Genomic DNA, 22109 nt, shown 5'->3' with positions numbered 1-22109 from the left:
TACATCTATTTTTAATTGTAACCCAGCATTTGTAGTACAGTTTTCAATTAACATAACTTCTGTTTTATTTAAATTTATTGATAATTTATTTAAATCAAACCACCTTTTTACTTTCTTAATTTCCTATGTTATTTTTCCTTGTGACTTGTGTTAACCAATCATCACATACTGTTGAATGTTTGTTAAATAGCTCTGTATCCATTTTAGCACAACCTCGCTTATCCCATACCTCTCCAATTTATTCAGCAAAATATCATGATCAATGGTGTGAAAAGCTTTTTTGAGATTAATAAATACTCCTGCTGCAAATAGTTTCTGATCTATTCAGTTAGAAACTTCCTCTGATAAATGCATTATCGCTAGAGATGTTGATCTGTTATTTCTTAATCCGTACTGACAATCTGACAAAAATGTATTTATCATATATTTTGCGGCAGGTAAGAAGCACCACCTACAGAAAAAATCCTTCTTCTTTTTTTTTATTTTTTTTTTTAAAGATCCTGGATCCAGATCTTTTAGTCCATGATCCAGGTGGTGATCAGGGGCCTCATTTATCAAACTGTGCGTACACACTCAAAAATAGAGGTACCAGCTTGTACCTAAAAAGGTACAAATGCTTGTCGCTGGGGGTGTACTCTTTTGAGAGACATTTCTGTACCCTTCAGTTCTGGTCTATTTTTGTACCTTATCAAGTTCAACCTCACCTTATCAAGTTATGTTTTTTATGTTTTCACAGCATTAGGCCTGGTCCATGCCACTTAGCAATATTATCTTATCTTTAATCTAGAAATAATCTTCAAAAACTCAAAATACTGACCAGACATACACGTAGTTTGCAGCATCTGACCTTCACTGTCTGGTGTAGTAAATAACTGTTAAGTAGTACTACTGTCATCACTCAACTCTGCTCTAGTTTGTAACATTACAGCCATTAACATTACATTTTTCAATGCTGTAGGTTCCCTTATGGTCGAAATTGTACAAATTTGTACTTTATGTCACTTTGTACCCTTTTTCGTACTCTGAAGGTGCTTCTGGTCTCTTAAAGACCAGTATTGTACTTTTGAGAGAACATTTCTTTAAAATGTACCTATAGGTACAGAAATGTCCTTCTCTTGTACCTCTATTTTTGAGAGTGTAGCAACGCTGACTACAGGCGGCGTACGTACGGAAAACAGGAAATGTGGCGCAAAAAAACTTCTCGATTTACAAAGCAGCACGTCCCACCCTGCTTCCTTCATAAATCAGGATCAACACTAAATGTTGCGCACGTGAGGGAACATCTTGTCACGCCCACGTGTTGGCCATAAGAGGTCAGGTGAACACCCCTGATTAATATTAATCCATCTCATTTCCATGACGGTTCCGCAGGAAAAAAGCCAAAAAGAGGAATTTTTGGAAAATGAGGAAGAAATTCTAATAGATAATGTTGTAAAATGTAAAAAATATTTTATTTGGTGGAGACGGGATGGACATCAGCACCACCAGAAAGACAGAGGAGGTCAGCAGGGGACAGATGCTGTCAGCGTCTCATCAGACCACCGGACTTTTCCAGAAAGGACAAATAAAGTGGTCAGACAATAATCTGCCACTTCTAATCTGTGGCACACTCCCACAGATTAGAAGCTGGCGGGAAAATGAAGGAGTCCAGAGATACGCTGGAACAAAATGCTCCAGATGATGCTGGAAGTGCTTCATTCCTTGGTTTCAGATTATATGTTTCATATTAAATGAACGGACATAAATGAGACGTCTCTGATTCCAGTTTATTTACTGGGAACATACTGGTGTTCCTGTGTGTCCCAGCTGGGTTGCAGCGCTGCAGATGTGGTCGGAGAGAGGGGAGGCAGTGGTTCCACCTCCTCCTAATTTCTAATCCAATATTCAGAAAATATTCCAATATTCGGAAACCAACATAACACCGGATCGCCCTCAAAATATAAATTGTGCTTCATTTCATTCCTAAGATTTCTTCAAACAAACAAAAACAAAAAAAAAAACAAAAAAAAAAAAAAAAAAACAAATGGGCAAACAGACAGACGCATTCGGAGACTTGACCATCGCCTTAAGTGAAGTAGATAATAATACATAAAAGCGTAAGGAATGCATCATCACTTCTATTAAAATTTAAAAACGAAACTGCTTTCGTATGTAGGCAGGTGGCTCGTTGGTCTAGGGGTATGATTCTCGCTTTGGGTGCGAGAGGTCCCGGGTTCAAATCCCGGACGAGCCCAGCTTATTTTGCTTTTAGAAAGTGAATTGCTAGTATATTTTTTTTATAGACTTCCGTGACAAAACAGTTCAGAAGAACACACATTTTAAAAGACATTCCGTGCGACCACATATGGAACTAAAAATAAATAAAAAGGTGTGTTCAGCTTCTTATGCAAGTAAGCCAATGACTCATGACATACATTCATTCATTCATTCATTATCCTAAGCCTATCATATCCCAGCAGTCTTTGGGCGAAAGGCAGGGTACACGCTGGACAGGCCACTGTCCAAACCTCGCCCCAACCGAGGATCAAACTGAATTTCCTAATTTTTCTTTTTAAAAGGGAAATGTTCCCGCTTTGTTACAGGGAAACTTTCAAAGACAGCAAACTGAATATAATGTGGGACTTCCTGGTTCATGATGTGTTCAGAAAGTCTGTGCTTGCAAAGGTTCAATGTCCATCCAAATATATTTTCTTGTCATGTAGGGGCATGCCTCAGGTCCAGTGCAACATTTAATGCACAGCTATGTGAAAATACCAGTGTTCACCACCAGAGGGTGGTGTAGAGTAAAACACAGTGGTTTGGCTTTCCATGCCACATCATCAGGAAAAACTTCTTCCAGCTGCTGGAGTTTTGGGAAGATTCTTCCAGATGTGAGGAGTCGGGCATCGGCTCGTTGGTCTAGGGGTATGATTCTCGCTTAGGGTGCGAGAGGTCCCGGGTTCAAATCCCGGACGAGCCCAGCCTTTTTTTCAGTGAGAGATTCTTTATTCATCCCATTGGAAGAAATTATCATTCAAAATTATCTATAGAACACAAAGTTGAAAGAACATGTCATAAAAAGTCTCAGCAACATGCTACATACTCTGAGGTTAAAGATCTGGTACAGAAAGACACTGATGTCATGAACTCCTTATGTTAAATATTTGCATGAAGTTCAAATACCTTAAAGTTTAACTATACAAACAGCAATGTGAACTTAAAAAATCCAAATAATCATAAAAATGATAAACTTCACAATAATGATCAAACTTTTTTCTATATAGAGCCATTAACCTTTTTTGTCTAAAGTTAATTTAAAAAAAAACTAAAAAGTGTTACAAACTGTTAAAAAGAAAGAGTAAATACTCTGTTTTCTCCTCAGAAAAACACAAAAAAATTCTTTAGGTTATAATTATGAATGGAGTTGTTTAGCTGCACCATATTTCACTGATTTTACTAGAAAATTAGAATTAAAATTTAAGAAATGTGACATGTAAATGTTTTATATATCATGGTACAGAGAGCTTATTCTGTGACATTTTCCAACACACAGAGACTCCTCCCAATTCTGTGAATCTTTTTGTGTAGCTCAGCTGTTTCCAACCTCAAGCTCTCATTTTTCTGAGACTGTTCCACATTTATATTTACATATGTTAATTCACTTTCATGCACATCTTGTGTTTGTGTCTGGGGGGGTTTATGATTTGGGGGAATCATGGGTAAATGTGTTGTCAATGTCAAAAACGTAAAGTTGCATTTTAAAGTATGAAAACTGCTTTATAAATTAAAGTATAAATTAAGATTTATTGATTGATTATAGCCCTGCTGCCCTGTTGCTATTTTACCTCATTAGATGTCGCATGCTGCTTTTTTTTTTTTTTTTTTTTTGTCAGGGTTTATTTTTTTAAATCAGATTTACAATCAGCTCGTATGTTTCATTCAGTGATAAAATGTCTTGGTTTCAACATGCTGTCCGTGTTCCTGGGAATAAAATACGGACTGGGTTTTCCTGTTTTTATTTACATTCTACACAGCATCTAAACTTTTTAAACAAAACATATGAATATGACATTTTTCACAAAACTAACAGAAAAATACCAAAAACCAAATATGTCAGTTGTCCTACGTTATGTCCAAATGTACATGAAGTCATTGAAATTTTGCACAAATTCAAAAGCTGTGAAAACCAGAATGATCTATGATGCTGCCCCTGAGCCTGAAATTATAAAATTATCCTGTATATCTGTTGTATTGTATTGTAAATATATTTCAATAAAACATAGGACTTGTAATAGGACATATAATCCCACCCAATAGGACTTGTGTAATATATTGATGGTTACTGCAGTTCTTTGTGGCTTCTCACTCTGACAGGAAAAAACAAACCAACAAGGTGGATAATCAAACATGTATTAATGTTGTATCCTTTTATTAAAAACACGACCACCTTCAAACCTCTAAAATCCTGCCTTTTCTTCTCTAAAACTGTATCATACTGAACTTTTCCTTAGTTGTGTAACGATGTGAAGCTGCATCTCCGGTCGGCCACCGGCTCCGTCACGGCCGCTGAGGCGGCTGGAGGTGGGCTGTAAGGCGGCTGGTGGTGGACTATAAGGCAGCTGGAGGTGGGCCGTAAGGCGGCTGGAGGTGGGCTGTAAGGCGGCTGGTGGTGGACTATAAGGCGGCTGGAGGTGGGCCGTAAGGCGGCTGGAGGTGGACCGTGAAGCGGCTGGAGGTGGACCGTGAAGCGGCTGGAGGTGGACCGTGAAGCGGCTGGAGGTGGACCGTGAGGCGGCTGGAGGTGGACCGTGAAGCGGCTGGAGGTGGACCGTGAGGCGGCTGGAGGTGGACCGTGAAGCGGCTGGAGGTGGGCTGTAAGGCGGCTGGTGGTGGACCGTGAAGCGGCTGGAGGTGGGCTGTAAGGCGGCTGGAGGTGGACCGTGAGGCGGCTGGAGGTGGACCGTGAAGCGGCTGGAGGTGGGCTGTAAGGCGGCTGGAGGTGGACCGTGAGGCGGCTGGAGGTGGACCGTGAAGCGGCTGGAGGTGGGCTGTAAGGCGGCTGGAGGTGGACCGTGAGGCGGCTGGAGGTGGACCGTGAAGCGGCTGGAGGTGGGCTGTAAGGCGGCTGGTGGTGGACCATGAAGCGGCTGGAGGTGGACCGTGAAGCGGCTGGAGGTGGGCCGTAAGGCGGCTGGTGGTGGACCGTGAGGCGGCTGGAGGTGGACCGTGAAGCGGCTGGAGGTGGACCGTGAGGCGGCTGGTGGTGGACTGTAAGGCGGCTGGTGGTGGACCGTGAAGCGGCTGGAGGTGGGCTGTAAGGCGGCTGGTGGTGGACTGTAAGGCGGCTGGTGGTGGACCGTGAAGCGGCTGGAGGTGGGCTGTAAGGCGGCTGGTGGTGGGCTGTAAGGCGGCTGGTGGTGGACCGTGAGGCGGCTGGAGGTGGACCGTGAAGCGGCTGGAGGTGGACTGTAAGGCGGCTGGTGGTGGACCGTGAGGCGGCTGGAGGTGGACCGTGAAGCGGCTGGAGGTGGACTGTAAGGCGGCTGGAGGTGGACCGTGAAGCGGCTGGAGGTGGACTGTAAGGCGGCTGGAGGTGGACCGTGAAGCGGCTGGAGGTGGACTGTAAGGCGGCTGGAGGTGGACCGTGAAGCGGCTGGAGGTGGACTGTAAGGCGGCTGGTGGTGGACCGTGAGGCGGCTGGAGGTGGACCGTGAAGCGGCTGGAGGTGGACCGTGAAGCGGCTGGAGGTGGACCGTGAAGCGGCTGGAGGTGGACTGTAAGGCGGCCGCAGCGGACCGCACTCTGCCTCATATTTCACTCGGTTAAATTTAATTTTTGCGCAGTTGCTTTCTTCCGTTTTTCCATGTCATTTCCTGTGATAAAAAATGGTGGTCACAGCTCGAGGAGGCAACTGAGTCGGTGCAAAAAAATAAAAAAAACAAAAAGAAACAATCACACCAAACTTTGCATCGCGAGCAGCCGCGGAACCAGCGACTGGGACGTCGGCGCTCTGCGGCCGGTGGGAGGGCGGAGGAGAGCTAGCTGGAACCGGGAGAGACGTGCCGTGTCCTTGCTGCGTCTCCGCACAAGGTGGGTTCGTGTCGGTGGCCACTATGGCCACTGAAAATGGCTTCCGAAAGCAGCAGGCAGATTGCCAGCAGCCTGCAGATGAAGGCAGAGCGGAGAAAGCGTGGCGCAGATCTGGTGCAGCCGCAAACTCTCCAACTATCCGCTCATTTCAGACGCGGACACATGAGTAATGACGCACAAAGTTGAAGGCAACTTTTAGTTTGTGAGTGTTTTGTGGTTTCTTCTGGTTGTGATGACAGCAGCTCCTGCAGATCATGGTTCTGGTCCAGAAGCATGCAGGACTCGGATCACGTCCAGGTCCAAAGAACTGCTTTAATTTTACATCTTATACGCCTTAAAAAGTGTGAAGTTAATTGAAGGAGGTATAATCTATCTATCTATCTATCTATCTATCTATCTATCTATCTATCTATCTATCTATCTATCTATCTATCTATCTATCTATCTATCTATCTATCTATCATAAAGAGGCAGGTGTTTATCCACAGCTGAAGCATACATTATGTATTTGTGAATTTGTTTTTATTTAGTGATTTCCTCAGACACAGAGGAGGCAAACATCACATTTCTAAAAGCCGTTCTGACGTCTGCAGTCACTGATTTCTACTGAACATCTCCAGCAACCTTCTGACCATGTCATCATTGAGCTTTAAGCAACTGAACGTCTCTGCAGGAGCTTTTCTGTAACTTGACTGCTTAATCGGAGGCAGCTTTGTGACGTGATGCATCATCCTGCTGGAAGTTTCCATCAGAAGATGCTACACTGTGCTCAGAAAGGGATGGACATGGTCAGCAGCAGGACTCAGGCAGGCTGTGGAGGTTAAACCAGGTCATGGTGGTACTGAGCGACCAAAGTGTCACCAAAACCAGCAGATTCTGATCCTACCATGTGAATGTGGAGCTGAACTGGAGACTCATCAGACCAGCAACGTTTCTCCATCTTCTATTGTCCAGTTCTGGTGAGTCTGTGTGAATTGTAGCCTCAGTTTCCTGTTCTTACTGACAGGAGGGAACCCGCTGTGGTCTTCTGCTGCTGGAGACCATCTGCTTCCAGGCTGGACGGGTTGTGTCTTCAGACATGATGTTCTGCAGGTCTCGGTTGGAACCAGTGCTGAGTCCTGTTGGCTTTCTGTCATCTCCAACCAGTCTGTCCATTCTCCTCTGACCCTTCTTGGGTCCAGACACCTGCTGCTCGCTGGATATTTTTTTGTCTTCAGGCCCTACTCTTTAAACAGTAGATATGGTTGTGTGTGAAAATCCCAGTAAATACTCAGACCAACAACATGCCATGTTCTGTGTTCTGATGCTCAGTTTGAACTTCAGCAAGTCGTCTTCACCATGTCTTCATGACCAAATGCTGCCACACGATTGGCTGATTAGATATGTTGTTAAGCGACTTGAGAGGTGTACCTACACCTCAGTAAAGTTCTGGTAGCGAAGCTAATGCCTGCTAACATTAGTTCACCTGTGTGGGATGGTAAAATCCAAAATGACTGATTTTGTTTTGCTCCACAGAGTGTTGTGAAGAAGACGGCCAGCTGGTTCGGCCAACATGGTTCCACCATGAGCAAGCACTTGTTGGACCTCTGGTGTGAGTCTCAGCTTGATCTCTTCCACTGTGTCAGAGCAGATCACATGTTATGTACACAAATAAAGCCGTTTGTCTCTGTTTAGAGAATGATTTGATCCCATTCTACCACTGTCTACCTTCATTTTCATGGGTTTCTGTTTGTGTTCACATCAGTGAATGACACTTTCAAGTACGTCATGGTGCTGCAGAGTATGCAAGATCTCAGTGTTTTCATTGGATGATTAAGATTAGGCTCTGTGTTGTTTTATGGATAAATAAAACATGTAGGAAATCATTAATAAGCTGATTTTTTTTTTTTTTTTTTACATCTCCAGAAAGAAACATTTAAGTATCCATGAACACAGTAACCTTAACAGCCCACTTATATGCTAAGCTGTGACGATATGCTCGCTTCAGATTTGCTGGGTGCCATTTCGATTTAAATTGCGATTCTCACAATTATTCGATATGCTGATTTTTGTAGATTAAAAACAAAAAAAAATGTAGAAAACATTTTTTGCCATTTCGTCATTTTATCTTAATTTCAATCAGGAAAAAACAACACAGTAGCCAGACCATTATTCTGCTGCTGTAATGCTCAAGAAGACAAGTAAAAAGATCAATAAAAGCAATAAAAATGGATAATGGATTATTTTTATTTATTTGAAAAAAACAACTTTTTTTTAAACAAAAAAAGATTTTGAAATTGTAGAGCAAAAAATCCCGATACCTGATTTTTTAATTAGATTTTCCCACCCTTATAAGGTGAGAAAGGATACTGAGAGTTTTGTGTCCTTTCCAGAATTTGTTTAGTTTTCAGGGAGCTTACGAATGCATCGCCTGATGTTAAATAGAGCAGTACCACCAGTAACCCCTACGGAGAGTGTTTAGCAGGATAGCTGACCTGTGAAAGGAGCAAAGAAAAGATGCCGTGACGTATTCACTGGCCACACAGACCTCTGCGCTGCTTATTTTTATGTATCTTTCTGAGACGCAAAAGCAGCGTCTCCATGTTTGCGGTCTGAAATGTATGCCGTAACTCAGAGGTGAACTCCATTCTGCCCTCTGGTGGATGCATCGCATAACAGCCATGCTAACATAAAGGTGAGGTACGAGATTAGGAGGACACTGATGTTGTGGACATCTGTTTAGGTACGTATAGGGAGGATAAACGGGCCTTCGGTTGGCTGTGATGGTCATTCTGGCTTTGTCAGGTGGTTGTAGGAGTTGTTTTCTGCACAGAGAAAGTTTGTGGACACAGAATATATACCCTTCTCTCCCTGTGATTGGTTAGTGTTTAGAGAAATCTGATTGGTTCTGGAGTGGGGATGCTGTGTGATAGTTTTAGGCCAGAATATCTGATTGATTTCTAAATGTATGTATTTTTTCTTAATTCTCATTTATGATGTTTCCCTAAATATGAATAAAAACATATTTGATCTTTGTTTTATGTTGATGTGGGTTTCTCCTTCAGTCTGTGAGGAGTGTCAGGACTATTTCCAGAAGGACTGTCCATCCCACGGGCCTCCGCTGTTTGTTCCCGATACACCCGTAGCCCTGGGAACATCTAACAGGGCAGCGCTTACAGTCCCATCGGGCCTAGAGGTCTTCACGGAAGGAGACGAGGTGGATGTTCGCTGCGTGGAGGCAATCTTCCCTAAGGGGGCGGTGTTCGGTCCGTATGAGGGACAACTGGTGACCAAGGACGAGTCATCTGGCTTCTTCTCCTGGATTGTAAGTTCAGCCAGTCTGATGGGAAGTTTGATGCTGGTTTGAAACCAGTTCTCTGTCAGATTTTCAGCAAATCCTCCTTCAATGTTTCAGATTGTTGGTTTGAGCAACACATATCAGTCTGTTGATGGAAGCGATGAGACCAAAGCCAACTGGATGAGGTAATGCTTACACTTTCTACGTAGTGGTATAATTAAGAAGCTCATGTCACATTTATTGATTAGAACTGTTGTGATTTGCTAGTTGCTTTCATGGCCTCATCCCAATCCCTATTCATCCAGGGGAACCCTGTTCCATTCCATAAAAGTGTTCCATTTCCTCAGTCCGGGGTGCCCAAGTCCAATCCTCAAGATCTGCTATGCTGCAAATTGTAGATGCAACCCTTCTCCAACATTCTTGGATCAAATGGCTGAGTTCCTTCATGTACACATAATTCATCTCTGCGGAGGCCTGGTCACGAGCCGTTCATTCAGTTCAGTCATGTCGGAGAAGGGATGCATCTAAAAATGACAGGATAGATCTCGAGGACTGGATTCAGTCAATAAACTGAAGCCTTGTTTCCATAACGGATATGGGTCGGGACGGGACAGTTAATTGTAATGTTGCGTTCCTACAGCCAACCGTAGCCATACCTGAGAGACAACGTATCAGCTGGATCAGATCGCTACATGTTAGCATGACACCATCGCAGTGCGACGCCTTGCTTAGTCAAGTTTTCTCTGGATCTTTTCATCCCCACTGATCCTAGGGAGAGTTTGGACCTCCTCAGACGTCCTCGGAACAGTGTTTCATAATGTCATTTTAGACTGAGATTTAATCAACAAAAATAAAAATTTGTTGCTCTAAACAAAGAGTCATTCCTGCTTCGTTTTCATGTCCGGACGGATGGGGAGTACCAATCAAAGGATTGCAGAGTCAAACTCCACCCTCTTGAGTTGGATCAGTTAGATTGATACCCCGACAGAAGGGTCCCAAAGAAGTAGGCTGGGTTGGATATTCTAGTTCCTGACAAAATTTCACTTGTTAACACAAAAAAATGCGTCCCTGCCCTGACCTTTGGTGGAAAAAGGCTTCTTGAAATGTGACACTTCCCTTCTTGGAGAGAGAACGTATGTGGTCGTTTCCATCCATTGTGATGCACATATTCCAAAATCAATCAAGACTTTATTTATAGAGCACTTTCACATACAACAAGGTAACCAGAGTGCTGTACAGGTAAAATAAAATGAATCAACATTAATAGCATAAAAAAATAAAAACAGTTAAAAGACAATAAAACAGTTAAAAAGACCATATAAGACAGAAAAGACCTGGTGGTCCAGCTCTCTCTGGAGTTAAAAGCCAACGTGAAAACATGAGTTTTTAAAAGAGACTTAACCTTCATCACACTGCATAAAAAATAAAATTTTTCCTTATAAAACTGCATTCTTTTTCACAAACAGAAAAAAGTCATGCCTACCTGCTTCAAAAGCAGCACGACTCTATCGTCCTGCTCTGTACCCCTTTGCATCTTTTACTTGGTCTACATACCGATTAGTCTCGCGGACAAACAGAGCGATGATCTCTTTGTTGAAGAATAGCTCAAACAGTTCCCCTTCAGACACATCATTGTCTTCTAAATGTGGCCCTGCAAGTTCACGAACAGTGAACTGTTATACTGTATTTTGATGCATTCATGCAGCTGTCGAGTGCTTGCAAAAATCGGGCGCATGAATCGGGCGTCAGTAGTTAAAGCCACTTAGTCCTAGCCGACCTCACAGAAAGAGGGAGACCATTCCAGAGTTTGGGGGCTGCTGTGGAAAAGGCTTTGTCTCCATGAGTCTCGAGTCGAGTCCTAGAGACTACTAGAAGCATCGGGTCTTCCGATCTAAGAGGGCTAACAGGACGGTGATGGTGTAGAAGCTCAGAAAGGTACAAAGGTGCCAGACCATTTAAACATTTAAAAGCCAAAAGTAAAACTTTAAAAACTATTCTAAAAGAGACCAGTAGCCAGTCAAGAATATACAGTACAGGGGTCATGCGCTCACACCGTCTGTTCCCCGTTAACAGGCGGAAAGCTGAGAGACTGGTCAATCCCAGTAAAAAGTGAGTTGTAGTAATCCTGTCTATAGAAGATAAAAGTGTGAACGACCCTTTCTAGGATGTCATGAGGAAGATAAAGCTTCACTTTACTTATAAACCTCAGATGATAGAAACTAGACTGAACCACTGCACTGAGCTGCCTATCGCATTTAGATTAAATTTCAATCCCTCTGTACTACCTTTTTGCAAAGGTCAGGGAACTGTTAAGTGTGATACAGATTTTCCTGAGAGAAGCTTGAGATGTACACAAATAAATGCTGTACAGTTCTGATCATCTGACCTCGATTTAAAAAGTAACCAGACTAGAAGAGACTCCAGCTGCACCTGTCTGCCTCTTATCATGTGTTTCTACACTTAATCTATCACTTGCGCAGGCAGAATTACTGTATTTCCAACCTGAATATTGTTTACATTGATTCGCTCATAGCTTAAGTTGTATATTTCTAAACATGGTATTGTCTCAGTCATGCAAAGTTTTAAAAACAGACTAAAGACCCCACAGCTGTAACCCACAAGCTCATCAAGTTTACATTACATGATCCAACTACTCAATCAGTTCATCTCTACAAACAGGTGTACAAGACATGTGGTTGTCGATCGTAAAGTGTGATTACAGTGGTTGGCCTGAAACCTGAAACCAGAGTTCTGGCAAGAAGAGTCCAGCTTATGCATAAAGCTGTGATTCAGGAGGAAGAGCACAGCTTTTGGTTGTGAAACACTGGAGTCATCGCTCTTTAACCTCACAAAGATGCTGGAAAATGTCATGGAGTTTGATCAACATGTTTTCTTGTATTTCATTGACTTGAAGAAGACTTATGACCATGGTCCATATGTCCAGCGATTATTGGGTCCTTTTTAATGGCCGCATTTGTTCCTGTACAATCAGAGTGAGAGCTTGTTCGCTGCCAGTAAGTCAAACTTGTTTCCAGTGGGTGTGGGACAGGGCTGCCCTTTGTTACAGACCTGTTTATAGCCTTTATGGACAGAGTTTCAAAGGACAGCAAAGGGGTGGCCAGTTTCCAGTTTGGCCTGCTTGCATCTCTGCTTTTGATGTGATTGCATTGACTTCATTGAGCAGATCTACTTCTAGACATGTCCTAGAGGAGGTGCTTTGGAAATATCCCACTGTGATAAGGCCTTGGCACAGACTCGGGACTCAATGGAAAAGGTTATGGGTTTTGGGATTGGTAAACACTGCCAGTTGTGTCTCTGTGGGTCATGCCATTTTTGGGGTCTCCGCCTTCGTTTTAGAAATGGAAAAAGCTCCAAAAGTAAGAAATGTTCCACAAAAGTAAGAGTGGGAGGAAGCCAAATTGAAGCAGTATAGAGAGGACAATTTGTTAAAGGCATCATTGACCTGATTCAGGGGAACTTTGACATGTTACAGTACCAAATCATTTCATTTAACTTTTGAAGCACTTTTAGAAACAGCAGTATGGATGGCCAAATTCCTGCACAAGGAAATTAGGCGAAAACTGAACCTAAAACCGCACAAATGAAAAACAGGAAGTAAAATGCAAAAATGGAAAAAAACAGAAAATATATATGGACATAAAGGAACAGTAGAAGATTATAATAAAAGTGTTTATTGAAAAGGTACAAATTAAGTCACAGACAACAGGTTGGACTATGTTAAAGGTCTGGGAGCAAAAATCTTTTTAAACCAGCAAGAGAAGGAGCCACTGAGGCCAGTGAATGGATCCTAAAGCCAGAGTTTTATGCTTTCAGTTGGAAATCATGCAGCAGCATTTTGTGCCAGCTAATGATGTGAGAAGGAAGAAAAAAAAAAAGTTTTAGAAAAAAGTGTGCTGTAATATTCCAGGTGCGAAGGTAAAAAAAAAAAGCATAGAAAACTATCTCTTGGCGGCATTTGGAGGAGGAGGCACTTGTTTTTCACAGACGCCTAATTTTAAGTGCTTAAGACCTGTTTATTTAAACTGCCTTCATATGATTTTTCATTTTAATTCTTATAGTGTTTAATTTACTCTGTCCTTAATACTGTTTTAAGTTTCTATATCCGATATGTTGAAGAAGCTAAGTTTACTACCAGCTAAGTTTATGTTTTGCTCAGGTTTAGGTCACTGTGCCTGTATTTGCCGTAGCATTTCCTTATATTGTTTAAATGTCCACCCACTTTCTTCTTGTCGCAGGTCAGTGACATATACTCCTCTTTGATTGTGCATAGAAATCAATTTTGTATAAACAAACTACAGGCTACACGCTGAGCCATTCCAGTCAAAGGCTTTTTACCCATACTAAACAGGCCGAACACTTTGTGACATCTTCCCTCATATATCATACCTCCCCTGATAAAAACACAGTACCCCCCAATAGAGACAAAGTGTCTCCCATACATTGCATGTTTATGTGTTTTTGTTCTTTGTGATGTCTGGTGTTAAACAGTGGTGTCCAAGTAAAATGACTTAGAAGAAATAAGACTGACCCACAGCATGGGATTGTGAGTCAAGTTTTAGGCTTATGTCTGTTGTCACATTGAAATTTATGATTTTTGTTTTTCATTTAAATGGTGAAAATTCAGTGGAATCCATCCCCTGATGTTGTTGTGACAGTCAAGAAGGCAGTCATCTGTGTAAAAAATTAAATGAGACACCATGCTTTCTTGAAATTGTAAAGAAACGGGAGTGGACCAAGAATGGAGCCCTGTGGTACTCCCCAGGGGGTGGCAGCAGAAGTTGAGCTAAAATGACACAGAAATGTCTTTTCCAGAATCACTTAGCTGCTAGATCCCCTAAACTGACCCTGAAAGATGTCATGGAAAAAAGGGGGCAGCCTCTGATGTTCTGCAGAGACCACTTTTTTAAAATCCCTTGCAGAGGGGACAATCTCTACAACAATAACAGGTTCCCTTTCCTCACGTTGGATGACTCTGTTTCTGACCTTCAGATTTGTCCGGACCTCCTCAGAGAAAAGCGACAGGAACCTGACGGCATTCCAACATGGTGAAAAGATCTACTTCAGAGTGTGCAGGAAGCTGGTGGCCAGAGAGAAGCTGAGGGTTTGGTACAGCGACGACTACATCCAGCGACTTCACTGTGTCTCTCAGGACAGCATCGATCGTAACCTGGACACAGGTGAGTCAGACAACAACAGAGCTGCAGGGGGTATTTACAACATGGAGAATCAGGAGGAGCATGTCAGAAATGCATTAGATGATTTTGAACTGAAGATCTGGGAAGATGTTTGGTTTGTTGGCCTTACTCTGCAGTGATACACTGCTCCTATGCTTTGGAGACATTTAGTTCCTGTCTTTAAGTCATGCAGATTAACTCAAAAGCCCCAGTTTGACGGCTAGATAACCACATTTGATCACCATAAGAAAAGGAGCCCCTTACCTCTGTAAAACAAAGAGACCAAAGAGGAAATGATGTTGAGCCCATAGGCTGTATATAAAAGATGGGCGTAGCCTCCGTGACATCACCTGTAGGTTTCTGAAGAGCTGAATTGAAGCTCATTTGGCAGTTTCTACCATCGCCATCTTTACAGGGTCACGCGTGTCACCTCTACCGGAAAATACAAAAATGGGCAAAGAAGTAGATCTGAGAGGGGGGGTTGTGAGTGTGGGGGTGGATGATTGACAACTCTGACTTGCCTGTAGCTAAGCGCTAACCAAGCTAACCTGGAGCTAACAAGCGCTAACCAGCTGACGGAGGTAAGCGTGCTAAAGTTAAATGACACTGTTTACCAGCTAAAAACTGCGGTTGTTTTATATTCTTTTCTCTTGAAGCAGGAGATCGGGTGCCTGTCAATCATAATGACCCTTCTCTAAATATGACAAATTCTAAGATGAAATTACTTCTAAACGGAGGAGTTAAAAAAAATCCCTGAAGGTAAATTTGACCTATGAAACCTAAAATGTTTCTTGTACCAGGCTGTAAACAAGTTTATATCTGCTGCGCATTTGGTCTTTTTAACATGGGAGTCTATGGGGATTCGCTCTGTTTTGCATAGGCTTCACGTTTAACCACCGGAGGTTGCCGCTTGGTGGAGTCTTTATCTTTGGGTGCAGTTTCAAAAGGAACTGCATGTATTCTGTAAAGGTAGTGTAGTGTATCACATAACTGAATGATGAATTAACTCACTTAGGTAGGCAAATGTTTGTGTTGTATGTATATCCCTAGCAGGCCTCTTTCCTTTTTCCTCCAGGTTCCCACTATCAGTACTGGACTCTTTTCCCCAGCAGATGGTGCTATTTAACCACCTATCTGTTTGTGCTTTTTTAATCTTAGACTGTTTCCATTTGAATTATCTTGTATTTAGCATGTTACTCAGCTTTTAAAGACAAATTTGGGAGTCAGATTTTTCTTGAATGTTTGGGTGTAAATAATCGGACTGATTTTGTTTCAGATCCTAAGAAGCCAGTAGTTGTGCCAAAACTGCAAAAAGACTTTAAATCTCCCTGCCTGCAGTCAGCTCTGCAGGGCAAAATCTGCCCCGGTACAGAGCCCTACGAGGAGTTGGATGGCCAACCTCCTGCCAAGAGGAGAAAGATCAATCTTATGTTCAAAGATGTCCTAGAAGCTTCTCGAGAGGACTTCAGCAATTCACCTCACCTCCTTGCTGAGAGTAAAGGACCAGTTCTCCAGCTGGGCTTCACGTCATCTGAAAGCAGCCTCAGTGTTCCTGACCTGAAGGTGGAGGAGAAGGAGCAGGAGAACCAGAGCAGCCAGGAGGCCTCCACCTCCTTTTGTCCCAACTGTGTCAAACTGAAGAGGAGGATCCTGGAGCTGGAGGAGGAGCTGTCTCGTCTCAGAGGAGAGCAAGCGGCCACGGTCGGTCCACTGATGTCAGAACCTGATCAGGCCCCACCACATCCTGAGCAAGGCCCCATCGAGGACCTTCAAGGTGGGTTCTAAAAAGAGTTGCCGAACCTATTCCATCTTTTCCCACATATACTGTCCACTTCACACAACAGCACAGAGAGGGGCACGTATATCTACATTCATTTGGTAGACGCTTAATTGCCGACTTCTCACATGTAAGTCCTTTGAATAAGAGCGACTGACATGTGAGAAGTAGGGACTCTTCTCCCTCGAAGTGAGCAATTAACCTCACATGCATGTCTTGGGGATTGGAGGAAGCCATGCAAACTCCACACAGAAAGAACGCTGTTCAAACTTTCCCCCAGGTGAGGCTCAAACTCGCGACCGTTTTGCTGTAAGGCTGCAGTGCTAACCACTACGCCACCATGCTGCCATATAAGAGAAGGGCAGCTTGAGACAGTTAAGCTCTGGTCCAGGGTGACAAACTCCAGTCCTTGAGGGCCTGTATCCAAAAGGTTTTTGCTTGTGGACATTCTTGGCCATGGAGGTGTATCAGCATTCAGTAACATGCACTTCCAGGCAGTTAAGATGAGCTTCTCAAGGAGTTTGCATCTTGGTGCAGGAAGTTGTAGTGCTTTAAATTGACTACTAACTACGACAACAGACAAAAAAAACAGGAATCTTCTTTAACCTCTACTTCAGAAACCTCAGTGACTAATTTAGAAACTTGAATCCAACTTCTCGAGGCATTTCTGCAAAGCCAGATAGGTCTGATTTGCATTTAATGCAGAGAAAAGAGAACTACTTTCTCCAGGTGTGGAGAAAGTACACCTGGATGCACTATACATAACTATCTGCATTCTAAAATGCAGATAGTTATTATTTTGGTTAATGTCTTTAAATAGCGGAGATTGAAGTTGCTCCTCATTTGTGTTTTTGGTATATTGTTGAATTTCACGTAGAGTTTATCTTCGTAGGGATGGAGGCCTTGACGCCCAGCCAGGTGGCTCTGGATGAAGACGACCAGGATGTGGATTCGGCCGATGAGTCGATCGCAGCAGATCTTGTGATATCTCCAGAGGACTCGTCAAAGCTTTATTCCGGAGGAAGCAGACGGATCCGCCGCTTCAAGCAGGAGTGGCTGAAAAAGTTCTGGTTCCTCCGTTACTCACCGACCCTGAATGAGATGTGGTGCCACGTCTGCCGCCAGTACACTGTCCAGTCATCTCGCACCTCAGCCTTCATCATTGGCTCCAAGCAGTTCAAGATCCACACCATCAAGCTCCACAGTCAGAGCAACCTCCACAAGAAGTGTCTGCAGCTGTACAAGCTGCGCATGCATCCCGAGAAGACGGAGGAGATGTGCAAGAACATGACGCTGCTGTTCAACGCTGCGTATCATTTGGCTCTGGAGGGGCGACCCTTCTCCGACCTCCGTCCGCTGGCCAAGCTGCTGAAGAAATGTGAACTCAAAGTGGTGGATCAGTACATGAATGAAGGTGACTGTCAGATCCTTGTCCACCACATCGCCCGGACTTTAAAGGAGGATCTCTCTGAGAAGATGCGCCTGTCGCCCTTTTTGAGCATCATAATGGACGCCCAAAATGATGATCTTTTCGCAGACATGGTGGCAGTTTATGTCCAGTTCCTAAGCAATGAGGGCTGTCCTTACACAGAGTTCCTGTCCTTGCAGAAACTGAGCGTGTCCAGTGTAGACGGATACCTCCAGATCATGGACCGTGCCTTCAGCGTCCTGGGCCTCAGGTTTCAGGACCTGCTGGTGGTGGGTCTTGGGGTGGATGGCACCAACATCTCTTCAGGGATGAGAGCAAATCTGTATCTGGCTGTCCAAAAGACCTTTCCCTGGATCCTCTGCCTTCCTATCATGATCCATCGGCCACATTTGGAGGTGCTGGACGCCATCAGTGGGAAGGAGCTGTCATGCCTAGAGGACCTGGAAAACAACCTGAAGCAGCTGCTCAGTTTCTACCGCTACTCTCCCCGCATGATGGCCGAGCTGCGAGCCACTGCTCCAACACTGTCAGAGGAGACCGAGTTCCTGGGAGACATCAGAGCCGTGCGATGGATCATAGGAGAACCCAATGTCCTCAACGCTCTCATCAAGGATTACCTGGAGGTTGTGGCGCACCTGAAGGAGATCAGCAGCCAGACACAAAGAGCTGACGCTGCAGCCATCGCGCTCACTCTTCTCCAGTTCCTCACTGACTATCAGTCAGTAAAACTCATCTACTTCTTGCTGGACATCATAACTGTTTTGTCACGATTAGCTCTCACCTTCCAGGGGGAGTACCTGCTGGTGTCTCAGGTTGAAGCCAAGATAGAAGAGGCAGTTCAGGAGATCGGCCAGCTGGTGGACTGCCCCGGAGAATACCTGCAAGAGTTTGAGGAAAATTTCAGAGAAAGTTTCAATGGCGTTTCTTTGAAGAATTTGCGTGTTGCAGAGTCCAAGTTTCAGTCCATCCGAGAAAAAATCTGCAACCGGAGCCAGGGCATCCTGTCTCAGAGGCTGGACCTGCAGAGTCGTTCCTTTGCAAAAGCCTGCAAGGTCCTGGACCTGTCCACCTGGCCTCACAGCCAAGAGGACCTGCAAACCTACGGGGAGGAGGAAATCCAGATCATACTCAACCACCTGGAGTCCATTCCTTCTGCAGGTCAGGAGGCCCGTTCAGAGGCGAGGAGAAGCCTGGTGGTGGAATGGAAGGAGCTGAGAGCGGAGTACTACGGTATGAACAGTTTTAAAGAAGTCATCAGTCACATCTCCAGATGCAAGCAGCGGTTTCCACTGCTCAACCGCATCGTGCAGGTTGTCCGGGTCCTACCCAGCTCCACAGCCTGCTGCGATAAAGGTCGGGGGTCTCTGCAAAAGATCTATAAGAACAATCGATCCCGGCTGACACTGGAGCAGATGAACGACCTGCTCACCGTGGCCGTCAACGGCCCGTCCCTCGCCAACTTTGATGGGAAGCGAGCGCTGGACAGCTGGTTCGAGGAGAAGTCCTGCAGTAGCTTCTCGCTCTCACCTGAGGTGTTGAACAGGATGTCGGTCGCTGATCAGAAGTCTGTCCTGCACAGTGTTGACGTCAATACAGAGTTCTACCCCGATGTCTGACAGACAAACCCAAACTGTAGCGTAGTACCAGAATGATTCAACAACCCCACACAGTCCGATCCTCATACAAACACAGACAGTTCTGAACCATATGAAGAGCTAAAGTAGTTTGTAACCTATATTTATATATTGGTAACAAGTACATGCATATCAAATACACAAATACAGATTGTGAAATACAATTGAAATGTTTGAAAATACATATCAGAAAATAAAATTAATTTTTATTACAAGTCAGGGAAAAAAATTGGTAGAATTGTACTAATCAGAAAATACAAGTAAATTTACAAGTCTGAAAATAAAAATGAGAAAAATCCAATTCAGAAAGGAAAAGCTACATTTATTCCAAGTTTGAAAGTACAAGTAAATTTACAAGTCAGGAAAAAAAAAAAAACAAGTAAAATGTACAAATCAGAAAATACAAGTAAATTTACAAGTCAGGAAATAGAAATGAATTTAGAAAGCTGCAGTCATAAAAAATACAAGTGAATTTTAGAAGTCTGAAAATACATATCAGCACAAACATTTTATCGGATCGGTTGGGAATCACAGAACCCTGACTGAGTTTTGACTGTAAAATAAAATGTTGTGTACTTCATTGTGTACTGACTTGTACTTTCTGACTCGTAGAATGAATCCACCCTTTAATATGTACGTGTACTTGTTACAGTGTGAAATGCGGAGTTACAAATCCTCTTTCCTTGCTCCATAGTCTTAAGGTTTTGTTCAGGAGTGTGTAAAACCTGTTGGAAAACATTGTCCTGTCAGACATCAGTGAAAATCCAGAATGTTGCATCCCTTGTTTTTTGGGTTCTTTCTCTACAGATATAGAGGTGAGAAAGACGAAACTCAGTGCAGTGCATTTCTGTTCATTGCAGTGGAAATTACCATCAGTCCAGCTGTTTGTCAGAAGCATCGTAAATTGGAAAGAATTGTTTCTTTAACCCTTTCATGCAAAGTGGCCCTATAGATGACGCCTATTTACAAGCGCTTTCCTTGAATATTCATGAGTCAGGTTGGTATTTTTGTAAATAAACCACATCGGTGGATGTTAGTGAGTCATCAAATACGTTTCGACTCACTGGAGAATAAATAAATATATGATATAACTGAACATAATGCAATTACACAAGTTTGCCTTTGCGATAAATAGGAAAAACAGCTTGAATTTTTAGAAGATTTACATAATATACAGTAATTATGATTACATATTTTAGAAATGTTTTATATAATAAATTATAAATTATGATAAACTGTAAATATCACTAGTAAAGAAGTATTGCATATGTCTGTAGAGGTAAAATACTGTACTTAAAAGATATTGCATTGTCTATTAATTCATGCATGAAAGGGTTAATAGAGACCATTGTTCAGTCGATTGGACGGATTAAAGAACAGACCTCACTGTGACAGAGATGGGTTTCTCCTTTTCCTCAGGACTAAAGGTCCATTTCTGCTCCCTTACATGTGTAAATGCTTTCATCTGTTACAAACGTCATACGTTGGCGTCCTCATACTTCCACGTCAGATCATCCAGTAGTGGGCAATGCTGAGTTCAGAGTTCACTTCTGCATTTGACAGTGGTTGGTAGTGATAATACCACTATAAAGTTGTTTACAACCACCCCAAAACATCGCAACAAGAAGAAAACTGGAAAATATTTGTAACTTCATCTTCTTCAGATGTTTTTTATTTTGCAGTTTCTGCATCACATTCTTCCTATTTCTCTTCTTTTCTCTGGTTTGTTTCTTCCTCTGGTTGTGTGTCAGCTATACAACTTTCTGGTGGTTTTGTCAGCAAAAATACCACCGTGATTTCTGGTGGTATGGCTCCGTTTTCCGCGTCAAGTGTCAGATAGCTACGGCCCTTGAAAATGGACCAAAATACACGTATAACCAACGCAGGAGACATATGAAACTGTCAGTCCATGTATTTGTCTTCTGCATCGAGCATAAATGGACCTTAAGACATACACAGCTGCAAAGAAAAATAAGATTACAAACAAAAGACTGGAATAAAAAACATGCAACACAACCTTACAAAAGACAAGAAATCTCACGATGACTGAAAACACACAGGATATAACAATACACAACACAAGTAAATAGAAAATGTCCTAAAATGACTACAAAGAGAAACACACATAACATAATGTCTATGCCGTCATAGTCATTGTTCTGTGTGCGGGTTCAGATTTCCACTCTCATTCTGCTTCCATGCTCAGCTGGGCATCAGGCTGGAAGCCTCCTGCTCGGGTTCACTGACCGGTATTGTCAGGCTGAGCTGCACTTGTCACATTTAATAGTGAAGCACTTGTTGCCAGAATAACAGACAGTTACACATTGGAAACAATCAGTTAGTGTGAAACTAAAAGTCTATGCTCCTGAGCCACGCTCTGCTTTAGCTTATTTACTATCGGGATTCAGTCACAGTGCCTGAGAGAAATGAAATATTGTAAGATTGTACAGAAGCTTTATATTTCTATTACAAATGCATTTGCCCAGTGTACACTGTATATTCTGGATTCACTGTACATACTGTAAATGCTTTTGATTCTGTTTTAAAGGAAATATTTTTATCTTGAATTTGATGATTGTGCCAAAACGATTGAATGCATGAAGCAAATGGAAAAGGTGCTACCTATGAAATTATGTTGTATTTTGCCACAACGTTTACAGCAGTGGATGATGTTCATCAAAAATGAACTTTTTCAATGATGAATCAAAATCATATCTGTATGTTTGGC

General features: G+C 43.0%; 1 protein-coding gene across 2 annotated transcripts; it reads left to right on the top strand.

Annotated features, from left to right (window-relative positions):
- The first annotated feature begins 5781 nt into the window (after positions 1 to 5781).
- Positions 5782 to 20153, top strand: prdm11 (PR domain containing 11). 2 transcript variants are annotated; one of them, XM_079248061.1, is made up of 8 exons: positions 5782 to 6069; positions 6600 to 7028; positions 7585 to 7660; positions 9114 to 9373; positions 9464 to 9531; positions 14357 to 14544; positions 15818 to 16315; positions 17211 to 20153. In XM_079248061.1, exons 3-8 carry the CDS (start codon positions 7633 to 7635, stop codon positions 19361 to 19363), a joined length of 3195 nt encoding a protein of 1064 aa, XP_079104187.1. In that variant the 5' UTR covers positions 5782 to 6069; positions 6600 to 7028; positions 7585 to 7632; the 3' UTR covers positions 19364 to 20153. The 2 variants fall into 2 exon arrangements, with proteins under 2 accessions (XP_079104187.1, XP_079104186.1); XM_079248060.1 differs by lacking the exon at positions 6600 to 7028.
- The last annotated feature ends 1956 nt before the right edge of the window (positions 20154 to 22109 follow it).

The sequence above is a fragment of the Telmatherina bonti genome (genome assembly GCF_933228915.1).
Source record: "Telmatherina bonti genome assembly, chromosome: 2".
Classification (NCBI taxonomy): domain Eukaryota; kingdom Metazoa; phylum Chordata; class Actinopteri; order Atheriniformes; family Telmatherinidae; genus Telmatherina; species Telmatherina bonti.
This window is presented reverse-complemented; position numbering and strand designations above follow the sequence as displayed.